Here is a 12011-nt window from a genome sequence, read left to right as displayed (position 1 = left end):
GGTGTGGGTCAGTAAGGAGAGAGCTGAAGGGCGTATATACAGGTGTCTTTAACACCTACAGGATCCTAGGATGGAGATGACAGAACGTCATCTTACATCATCTGAACATCCAGACACATCTGAAAGATGTAAACCAGTTTCAGAGACCGATTTAAGACAAAATATTGTACTCAAACTTCTTGAAATTTAAAATTCTAGTCTCAATGTCTGACTGTTTTTTGATTATTCTGTAGTATGTAAACTTTTTTTTTTTTTTTTTTCATTTTCTGGCTAATCTGGAAGAGGCCTTATAGTTTCATATTTTTTGTCCAGTTAATCAGCTACTTGAAGGTTTAACACATTACTGCCTTACCTTTGAAATGAAGTACAATTTTAGAAAGATAGAAGGTTTAATCTCACTTACCTGTTTGTAATATACCAGCAAGCTGCCAACAACCCTGAAAGCCACGTTCCACTAAGAAGCCAGCTCGTTACATACAGAGCAATGACATAAACTGCCTGAAGTCCAAACAAAGTGTAGATATAAAAATAAACAGGCTCTAGGTATTGCTGTAAAACACAAGAATACTGATGTTGACATAAAACACTGATGGGGGCTTATCGTTAATATGAATTAGGTTTTGCTTTTACAAATTAAAAAGGTATCAGGAATATTTCTAATTAGAAAAAAACTATAAAAAGGGGAGCTATGATTCACTGCACATCTTCATAATGCACTTACAATCTAAAGCCATAAATAAACGCCTACCTGAATTGGAAGAATCCTATACAGAATGCTGAGAAACACCTCCTGGTAAACATTCATTCTTTCAAGTATGTTAATTGTCCTCACAGATTCAGTTTTATTGTCATATACTAAACCATGTAAACCTTAACGATAAAGAGAAATTGAAATAGGAGATTATCATTTTCCTCCTCCATCTTCATCTGAACAGTGAATAACTTTTTCAAAGGTATTCTAGGATCTGTCATCCAAAATGGCAAACTTTGAATCAAGGATTCAGATCACATTACCTCTGAATAAACATGACCTTGTGAGGTCTTCACTTTCCCTGCTTCGAATCTGACTCAGAGTGTTAATATGAGTACTATATATTTAATAACATGTAACATTTCTTTTTACACTTGCATTCCTAGCATAGAATCTGTGGTACATACTGGATATCGAGAACCATTCTTGTCATTACATTGAATACAGGTGATGTTAATACTGACAAATGCATATTATAAGCAAAAAATTGCTAGGGAGCAATAGCTAAGCATCTAGGAAACATGACAATGTCACAGAAAATCCCATCATTGTATAGGATTTCCTTGGAAGCTTCTTATTGTGTCACTTACTGTCCAGGCATACAGCAAAAAAATGGCCCTTTCCCACAAATAGCTCCTAATTCAAATTACACAAGAGAAGAATAAAAATGTAAGTAATGTATTGAATAAACCAGCAAGCCTGAAACTTAACAGATATGGAAGTTGTCCCTCAAAGTGATTGCCTTCATCAGAATGTGAAGGAGTGACACAGATACCCCTGTATCATTGTGAAATTTATTATGTCCATAACTTAGTGGCTGCCTGGCACAGGAACAGAATAAATCTGTCTAAAGTACAACTGTTACACTGTTCTTTCACAGTTATAGTATTCCTTGTTCTCAACTAAATTTTTTGAAAAAAAAAAATTAAAAAAAGTCAGCTGGCAACATGAAGTAAAACTTACTTTACAGTTTACAATACCTTGCTGGATGGAAGCAGCCTGAATCATCTGTTTGTAGTAGGAGTAATAAAGTCCACATTCTGTCCTGAATGAAATCTCTCTTTCCACTTCCTGAAAGTAAAAGTACATATAATTTCACTTTCTGTTTGCTTTTCACAATCATATGAAGCTGCCTTCAACTCAAATTCTTGCTGCACGAGGGAAACTGAGCTACACAGTGTCTTGTTAGTGCACTCTATGTGAATCAGTTCAAATAAAGGGTGTGAGACAAAGGGCTGAGGTGTAAATGCCTCTGGTACCTGGGAAAATGAATATCCCTTTTGCGATTCTGCTCAGAAACATTTTTGATATTTTACTATTCTTCTGTAATATTCAATATTTAGATAAGCGCACTGGCCAACAGCTGCACTTTTGAGCTGCAGATGTTTGCTCCATGCATTTAACCTTTTCTTCCAGATATAGATGTCCCATAGTGTTCCATGGCTGTGCCACCTTAAGGCTTAACTAGTTCAGTGTGCTTTACATGGAACTGCACCATAATGTTACTCTGGTATTTCAGCTGGCAGGGTATGCTGTTTCCCACTTGGTAAGTGCTGTTTCTGGCAGTTAGCTAGCTATTCATCACTCTCATACTTAAAGTACAGATTAAAGGAAAAACAATTCTTTACTTGTTTTCAGGTGTAAGTAAAGTTGTTATTTTTTAATTTTAAAATATTCAAATTGTTTAAACTAGGTACACTTCGAGGTGTGCCTCTTTCTTGGCTAATGTTGCAGCAGATGGACCCCAGTGAGATATGAAAGCTGTCCCAGAGAAAAGTGGTCTCAGAGCAGGATATTTGCTTTAGAATTCACTTCCTTTTGTTAAGGACTCATTATTTGTGAAGACCTAATGAAATTTAACAAATTCAGAGTCTTGAGCAACCACACTTAAACAAAATACAACTGCATGAACAACCAACATGAAGAGAATTAATAGGCATCATATACAAAATTATTTTATTGTTAGTGATCTTTTTAGTAGGTGATACAGAAACGTCTCAGCAAATATCTCTCATAAGCAGTGAGTTAGAAAAGCTTACATTGAGATTTGAAAATTAAATGAGATTCTTGTATGTGGTGTATGTCCTGGTTTTGGCTGGGATAAGAGTTAATTTTCTTCCCAGTGCTGCTGCAGTTCTGTGTTTTGGCTTTAATCTGAGAATGATGATGATGTTTTAGGTGTTGCTAAGTAGTGCCTAAGTTAAATCAAGGACTTTTCAGTCTGAAGAGGGGAAAAAGAAGCCAGAAGGGAGCACAGCCAGGACAGCTGATCTGAACTAGCCAAAGGGATATTCTGTACTACAGAATGTCATGTTCAGTATAGAATTGGGCCTGGCAAATTGGAAAGGGACAAGGCTGCTTGCGGATGGGCTGAGTGCTTGTCAGCAGGTGGTAAGCAATTGTAAGACCACTTGTCTGTCTTGGGTTTCACTCCTCTCTCTCCCTTTCCTTTACATCATTATTATCATAATCATAGCTATTACGAAACTGTTAGCTCAGCCCGCAGGTTTTACTTTTTCCTAGTTCTTCTCCCATTCCACCCGGGGTAGAAGTGGTGTGAGCAAGCAGCTGCATGGTACTTAGCTGCTGGCCAGGTTTAAACCATGCATGTATGCAAGTCATTAAACTTGAGTGAGATGTCTAAAAATAAACTTACTAATTCAGCTTTGTTTACAAAAGTACATTACTGAAATAACACAATGCTACTGTTTTCTGTGGTTTTTATGAATGCCATTCTGGTTAATACAACCTTGCACAGACTCTCCACTTTCATCTTTCTTATACAGCCCTGTCTCTTTTGCTGAACAGGATCAATATTATTTCAAAGCTAACATAAAGGTACATAAAAGAGCATGCTCCTTCCCCCTCTACTGCTCACTACAGAATTTCATCTCAAATCATCTGCTTTATTGAAATAAACTGTTGACAAACTGAATCAATATTAGTTCTGGTCTGAGAAAAAATCAACAGATAAAACCACATCTGATTCAATGCAAGTTCACAGTTAAACTCTCCAGCTGCTCTGTGATATAAAAATCACTGTAATAACGACAGAATAAACTGACATTGGCACTAAATACCAAAAGCCACACACTTAGCAAAGTGAGAATGCTGGAGTTCAAATGAGATCTAGTTTCAAATCCATCACTACTGAAAAGTTTTCTGCTACCAAAAAGTAGCTGATTCCAAGTGCTCATTAAAAAAAAAAAAAAAAAAAAGGGAAGAAAGAATGAAAAAAGAAGGAATGTTAACATTTGGAATTTATTAAGGAGGAGAGAGTAGTCACAGAGGGGGATCTAATTAGCAAAAATGCATTCAAACATGATTAATTTGTTATCCTGGCACCAGCTGTATTCAACCAAATGGTATAGTTTATGAGACAAACACTGGTGAGTTTTACATCTGTTTCATGCTAAGATAACATCTGTTTTACTCATTTACAATACTTTTCCAGTTCTACTGCAATTTATACTTTTCCTAGTATTCCACGTCAATAAAAACATACGGACTTATGGGTAAGCATTGTAAGAGCACACGCTTATCTTTCTGTATATTCAATTAGTGAGTCTTTAACAAAGAAGTTATCAGTGTTCCAAGTTAAAAGAACCCCAAAACTATCCTCCAGGATACATATAGAGCTGCATACAATTTCAATGTAAGTGTATCTTAATAGTAAGCATTAAAATCAAAATACAATGGACTTCCTCTCAAATGCAAAACTCTAAAAACCCTTAGGTTTCCTCAAACTCTTTAACCAAGTCATTCAGAATACTGAGCAAGTAGCCAAGGTCTGAGTTGAAGTTTTCTATAAAGAGCGTAAGTAAAGCCCAACTACTTTTCTGACAAAGCTGAAACACAATTTGTGTAACTAAAAATATTTTTAGTTGTATAGTTTAAGGTCAGAAAGATTTGTAAGTAGTCTCAACCACACAAGTGGAAATGTATATTATACATATATGTACAGCTGCTACCAGTGTTCCCAGTTGACAATCATGCCTTCAGCAAACAGATTTAATGCTTGTATGTTGTCTCTTGGCTGTTAACCTCATGCCCATCTGTTAGAATGGCATGGTTCCTACTCAAATCAGACTTTTGACCCAGGGTAAAAGTACCCATAACTACACAATGGGCTCTTCTTTGAAAAAGTACTGGACTACCCTGCTTCTCTTTGTGGCTTATGCATTCATTTTCTAGAATACTAATTAGCAGGCTACCCACTTTCCCACCTTTTTTCATCTTTCTTTTATATTCAAAATGTATAAAGAGAAAATAGCAGCACTTCAGAGAAAGAATCCCAGGATTCTTATCCTGCATGTCGGAAAGATTTAAAACTTGATAGCTTTATTCCTGACTTCTTGCAAGCAGTAGTTTTATTAAAGTAAAATTCAATAGTAATAGTTTAAATGGTTACTCAGAAGGGATCAAGATTCAATGACAACTAGAAGTTTACCTATTTGTGTTATAGTATTCATTTGCTGTGTGGCCTTGGCTCATTTGAAGTTTCTTTAGTGTGCATCTGAACAAGCAATGCAACAGCTGAGAGGTGAGGTGGTGCCATTCTCCCCCTGCAGATCTTATTCCTGGAAGATACTATATTTGAGCAGCAGGCACTAAACTGCCATTGAAAAATAACTGAAAAAAGACTAGCCATTTTTTGTGTTGTGTCAGAAAGTTTTCAGAAAACTGAGAAAATATGTTTGGATAAGAAATCTGTTTTGGCTTTCACCATCGTAAACAGAAATCTTTGTTGTTTTAATGTATTTGAGAGGAGAGTCAAACTTTTTCTTTCAAATCATTTGGTCAAGATAAGTGATTATAACCTTCTGTGATCTCTGCTAGGAATGTACACAAACACAGCTTCTGACTATGTAACATGGTATTCTGAATTCTTTTTTTTCCTTTTTTAAAAAAAATAAATTGTTATTTTAGGAAGTTTTGGAATAAAAAAGGGAATACCAATCATGTAGCTCTTTCATAGCATAAAACACTCTTCAAGGTCTGCATTTTCAGTTTTTCTGATAAGAAAATAATTTTGTATCTTTCTCCAATGACCATGGCAAATTTATAATAGTAGGCATATTTATTAGCAAGTAAGAACAAGATTCACACATACTGCAGCAGCTGAAATTAATACCCTATTGAAAGCCATATTCAAAAAATGAAATAAAACAGTAGAACAGCCACAGAACAGGTTTTCTAGTTGGGTAAACCATTACTGGAAGATACCCAAAACTGAACTGGCTTTCTATAAGCGGAAACTGAAATTAACAGAAAGGCAACCACTACTTCAGAATATGAGAGTTGTGAGTTAAATTACTCAGAAGTTAAGAATCATGACTTTGCATAATGAACTCTCTTTATTTTCAATTTTTAGGGTTGAATTCAATTGGCAAACTGCACAATATCGTAACTATGCAACCATGATGTTCATGTATCAGTGGGGTCTTCAGAGCAAAACCTCCACCTTTTGTACATAAATGGTATTTATTATATCAGTACATTGCCACAAGTCCATGCCTGTTTGTACTTCAAGTTATATAATACCTGTGATATTAATAAATATTGGGTTTAAGTAGAAAAAGGCAAACCTAAGATGTACCTTCAACATATATACCATCTATCTATATATTCAAATAAAGATCAGAGTGAGTACAAAAGAGTATTATATGTATTATCCACAACAGTGCTTGTTACAGTAAATGACAATTATTTTTATTACAGGAATATAAACGTTTCTGGGACAGAAAAGGTGCATAGTCAGAAACACACATTGCAATGCAAGTATTCCAATTAAATACATGTAATCTTTGAATTACATCATACATAGACCTAACAGAGTGATTTTTAGGATCTAACAGGAAAATTACTTACCTGCTTCTTTTCTCTGGTTAAATTTGGATATGTGTACAGCTGCATTATTTTCCCATGTAATGATTCTATAAAAAAACTAGTCAGTCCTGGATCTTGGGAATAGCTGGGTATACACTGATGAATGTCTGAAATATGCTTTGAGATTTGCACATTTAGGATAACATCATATAACATTAGTATTGAATAGTAAGAAACTGTGCAGTATCACAGTATAAATACAATTAGAGAGCTCTGTACTAGGATTTTGCATATTGTTTAATTTGAGTTTTGTTTGACATTGGATTGATCTGCATAAAAGAAAGACGATTATAGAGCAACATATAGTAGATTGTTGAAATTCTGTTCTAGATAATGATCAGTGGTTGGAAGAACCATAGCTACAATTCAGGCAGGAGCTGTGTAGCAATACTTTTAGAGAAAAATTAGGCAAAGATATTTGTAGAAATGACCAAGTATTTAAAAAGTGGTGGGAAGCACAGCTTTTCTTTCTTTCTTTCTTTTTTTTTTTAATGAAATATTCTATGGTTTTGAGCAAGTTCCAAGAAAAATACATAAATAAATGAAATTTCAACTAACACTCATTAATGTCCATGTAAGCACTGCTGAAAATATAACAATGACTGTTACCTTAATATTGGAAAACCACAGGTCGTTTTCATGCAGTGTAGCAACGTAAACAGAAGTAAGAAGTCCAAGAAAGATGGCAACAATTCCACCAACAGTTATGGAGAGTATGTTCCACAGCTTTCCACCTGTATGATCTTAGAAGAAAATAATTTCATACTCTAATTGTGAAACAAATAACTAAATTTAAAGGAATTCCAGAAACGCATTTATAGATTATCTGTGCTAGTACAGTTTACATTCTATAGGTAACAGGACACTTGGTTTTAAGAGGTCTTTACGGAAATGCTTTTTTTTAATAGCAAATTCAGAGTATTTTATTTGCATGCAAAGTGAAGTGGAGTGTGCCTTAACTGGTAAAATGTAGTTTAAGAGCACCACGATCCTATAAAAATCTAGATCAATACCACATCTAATTTTTACATCTAAGTTGAAAGTATTCTCCAGGGCAACTTTTTAATTAAAGCAATACAGGATAACTGTTAGATCACAAACTAAGAAATTAAAATCTTCTTTAGGCATCTTCAAGTGGCTTCCTGGTTTTGAGGGATTGCTTGCTTTTTGTAAAAACCCAAACCAAATAACCCAACACTGAAGGTTCAGAAGTCTCACTAAGAGACTGAACAGCAGCCAAAGCAGCCTTTGATAATGGTGTCATGCTTTGAATTGCAGATGATCTCCTGTTGACATCAGAATAAGATTACAGATAGAACGATGGGAATGAAAGGTTGTGTTTCTAAGTAGCTCAACCAATTTATTGTACACCTATTTTCCTGGTGTTTTTTAGACTTTTTTTCTTTTTTTTTTTTTTTTTTTAATGTTCATATAAGACTTAATACAGATGCTAGTGATCTGTAATCGTACCTGTGAAATGGCTATTTCGCATTGTGTGTGACATCTACATAATGGGTACCAAATATGCAGTTCAAGGGAACGGAGGGGTGTCCCGTATAAGAACTACAATCACTTTCCTGTTTTGTACATAGCCTAAGTGTACTTGAAAGGACAGTGACATTGTTGTTTCCCCGCATCTACCCAAACTGCATATACAGAAACATTTGCAATTTATATAAAAACGTCTCCCTTAAAAAAATTAAAAAAAAAAAAACAAAAAAACCAACCAAGAAACTCTGCCAACTCTAAAGCTGCAATTCCATATAAAAATGCTCAGTATTTCATTACTTAAACAGATCCTTAAGACATTTAACGCTTCATTTAAATTTACCTAGCTAGTCTGTCCTATAGTCAAAAATCAAGTGTTTGCAGCTAAATTGAGATTTCATGTGCAACCTGCTTATATTTAAGCAGCACCTTCAGGTCTTCAAAACCTTTTATATTACCAATGATATAAACTTGGATTTGTTTAAGAACCTATGATGGCTGTATAAAATCCGAGTGTCTCACTGATACTAAATGACAAAAAATATACTCACCAATTTAAATTAGGATCTTAAAACAGCGATGAGATTGACATGCACTAATTTGCATGCCCTCTGTCTCATCCAATTAATTTTGTTGATATTCAAGTATGCAAATGTATTTGGTACGTATCTAGTTCTATATTGTTCTTATGATAAGTACCAAAAACTAAACACTACTAAAAGCCAGAATGTTACAATCCTTTCCATTACGCACCAGACAGATTTTTTCCATCAGGCTTTACACTCTTCTCCTCTGAAGGCTGTTCTTCAGCTCCTTCTGTACCTTTTCCAACCCTTCTCTGTCTTACAGTTGTCATCATATCAGCCATTTTAATTCATTATTCTTCAGTCTGACCCCTAAATGGACATATACAAGCAATGCATCTTCTTACCCAAACACTCAATACTGTATGAAAGATCTGAAAACAGAACCATATTTTACTGCCATCTGAGACTTTGACTTACAAAACTATACTGCAGTTGAATTGGATCTTACAAAAATACAAGATTTTTTAAAATCTGTACAACTCAGAGTGCAAATGGAAGTACAGAATACATGATCTTAAATATGTAAAGACTTAAGTTTACCATTTTACATATTCTTGAGCAGGTTTTCAGAATGGTTCCTTATTTTGACTGCCCTCCCTTTTAGCCCTTGACTCAAAATACACGTTAGGCACTGTTTCTTTGAAAAAGTGTAAGCCCTTCAAATTAAAATTAGTCCTTTTAGGGTATTTTGGTTGGGCACCTAAAAGCGAAAGCCAATTGTTTAAATCCTGGCTTTCAGGAAATACTAAGGAAGGGGGCCATAAAATGCAAAAATGATATCAGAGAAGATGTGTCATAAAAACTAGAGAGATGATATTAAAAAAAAACCCAAAATAAAAACCCTTGATATTCTATACTATTAAAGCACCATAAAATTTGAAAACATTACAAAAAGACAAAGAACAGAGCAGCTAGTCATTCCCACCAAATGCCAGGTGCTCTCCGCTTTGTGAGCATGGTCCATTCATAAAACTGCTTCAACCTGCCGTTCTACATTTGAGAATCCATGCCCCATCCTGAATGCCATTCCCAGAGCATAAACAAATGTATCTGTGTTACCACTGGTGTAACTGACTGGTAACAGTAACGGTCGGACAGATACACCTCAGAGGCACAAATTTGTTGTTTAAAGCTTTTACAAGCCATTAGCTTCATTTCTTTCTGCATGCCTGGGAAAACACATGGCAGGAACTATGTGAGCACGTATCAAAGTTGATTTTAAGTACCTGGTCTGTAGAAAACCTGACAACTAATGCAAGCAAGATGGTTACCATAACCAGGCCCTCTCTTTCCAGTGCCATTCTCAGGCAGCTTGCCTAAACGCCTTCTACCGAAGCGGTTTGGCCGTCGCAGGGCGCCGGGAGGGGAACATCCCGCCTCGTCCCCACAGCCGCCAGAGGTGAGAGGAGGCCTCAGCAGGGGGAGCAGGCTCTACGGCTGCAGGCCGGAGCGGGGGCACGGTGGGGAGCACGGGGCGATCCCGTCGGTGTTGTCGGGCACCGCGGCAAAGAAGCGAGAGGGCGGGTGAGCCGCCGGAGAGCGAAGCGACCCCTGACGCTGGGCAAGGGCGGGAGGGGAGAGGCGAGAGGGCTGGGCCTGGGGCCGCGGCACCCCCGGCGGGGCGCGGTAAGCTTTCGAGGGCGCCGCCTCCTCCCCGCCGCTGGCACGACTTGCTGCGGCCTGCGCGGCCCGGCGGTATGCCGCGCGGCCTATTAGCTCCTCTGGCCGCCCGCATCTTCCCCTACCCCTCCGCATCTCCCCTGGCGGGGCCGATACCTGCCGACGATCCGAGGGCCGCGGGTTGGCTGCAGCGGGGCGGTGGCTTCTCCTACCGGGGCTGTCTGAGCGGGACCGCCCGGGCCCCGCGGCGATGGAGGGAAAGGGGCGGGGGCGGACGCGGCGCCTTTTGTTTGCCGCTGTCAGGCGGTGCGGAACGAGCGCAGCAGCGGTGGCTTGGGGCTCGGCGGCTTACAAGGCCCCGGCGCGCTGGTGGGCAGGCGGCTGCCGCCGGACGGGGGAAGCCCGAGCGGGGAGGAGCCGCCGGCGGTGGGCAGTGGGCGGGCTGAGGGCCGGGGACAGGCTGAGGCGGAGGAGCCGGTCTAGGACCTGCGGCGGTGTGGGCAGCGCAGCTTGTCCTGAGGTTTTCGGGCTTTGTGAGAGAAGCACCAGAGGAGAAGGCTATCTGCGGAAGTAGAAACGGGTGAAGTCAGCCCGGTCCCAGACTCATCCCTCCCCACCCGAGAGGGTTCTAGGTAGTCTTGAATTCCGAAAGGCGGCGGGCCGAGGAGCGGGGCTGGTCCTCCTGCGCCGTGTTCCCGAGGCGGCCCCACTTCGGGTCTGGCTGTCTGCTGGCCGTCGGCGGGCGCGGACGGGTCTTCTCTGTAACACTGACATAGAAGTTTTTACTTTATTATTATTTTATGCTTTTACCAAATATCTGTAGTGCCAGGTCTGTGTGATGTTTAAATTTAAATTTAATAATTCGAATTTAAATAAAAAAATTCTTCCCTGTGAGGGTGGTGAGGCGCTGGCACAGGTTACCCAAAGCAGTTGTGGCTGCCCCATCCCTGGCAGTGTTCAAAGGCCAGGTTGGATTGGCCTTGAGAAACCTCGTCCAGTGGAAGGTGTCCCTACCATGGCAGGCGGTTGGAACGCGATAAGCTTTAAGGTTCCTTCCAACCCAAACCGTTTGTGATTCTATGATGATGACGATTTTGTATTCAGTTCATTATAAGCTCCAGTGTATTTATCAGTTGCAGCACAAACATGCAAGGGGGAAGTGACTATTACCTCTGTAGCAGAAAGATAGCAGCAGCACCATTTTTTTCTGGTACAACCTACTCTTACAGTGAGTTTTATTTGCAGTGTCTTTAAAGATAGTCGTAGACAGAAAAGTTCCCCATAAAGCCTTTACCAGCACACCAACTTCCAGATCCTATCCCAGAAAGCAGATTTCCAGACAAATTCTGTAGAACAGGTGGGGATCAATTTCACTTCTTCAGGACAATATCAGGTTATTTTCCATCACCATTACAGTCCAGCAATACTTCCACATCCATGGTTCATTGGCAGAGTTATTTTGAACACAGAGGCATAGAATCCATAGAAAACATGCTCAGAGATGCCAAGTAATTAGTTATCATTCTAGTAATTCAGAGCTTTGAAACCAGGAAATTTTTCAGTATCTGGCTTGGTACATTTTGTATGTTACAGAAGTGTATTTTAGAAGAAATGATGATTTTATCTTACTTCCTCTGCTAAACTCTCCAAATAGTGAAAAATTCCTACTGTAAATC

At 38.7% G+C, this 12011-nt stretch overlaps 1 protein-coding gene across 9 annotated transcripts in view; it reads right to left on the bottom strand.

Moving 5' to 3' along the window:
* DPY19L3 (dpy-19 like C-mannosyltransferase 3) overlaps nucleotides 1-10618 on the bottom strand; it is a 30075-nt gene extending 19457 nt beyond the window's left edge. The window contains exons 1-7 of one of the 9 annotated variants that reach the window (XR_009724280.1): nucleotides 10492-10590; nucleotides 9820-9957; nucleotides 8882-9024; nucleotides 7250-7383; nucleotides 1732-1822; nucleotides 749-870; nucleotides 404-549 (exon numbers count right to left, since the gene is read on the bottom strand). Coding sequence is in view for 8 of the 9 variants with exons in the window: in XM_061345879.1 (XP_061201863.1) it covers nucleotides 404-549; nucleotides 749-870; nucleotides 1732-1822; nucleotides 7250-7383; nucleotides 8882-8996 (608 nt within the window). In the remaining variant the exon portion in view is untranslated. Of the gene's footprint in view, nucleotides 1-403; nucleotides 550-748; nucleotides 871-1714; nucleotides 1823-7249; nucleotides 7384-8881; nucleotides 9025-9819; nucleotides 10042-10491 lie in introns of those variants that run through there. The other 8 variants (XM_061345879.1, XM_061345885.1, XM_061345878.1 and 5 more) reach the window with 8 other exon arrangements.
* Nucleotides 10619-12011: the final 1393 nt, after the last annotated feature.

This window comes from Neopsephotus bourkii, unplaced genomic scaffold (assembly GCF_033783945.1).
Source record: "Neopsephotus bourkii isolate Nb327-2 ecotype Australia unplaced genomic scaffold, CSIRO-AGI_Nbou_v1 NB_245, whole genome shotgun sequence".
Lineage (NCBI taxonomy): Eukaryota > Metazoa > Chordata > Aves > Psittaciformes > Psittacidae > Neopsephotus > Neopsephotus bourkii.
Note: the sequence above shows the minus strand (reverse complement) of the source record. Positions and strands in the feature narration are given on the sequence as shown.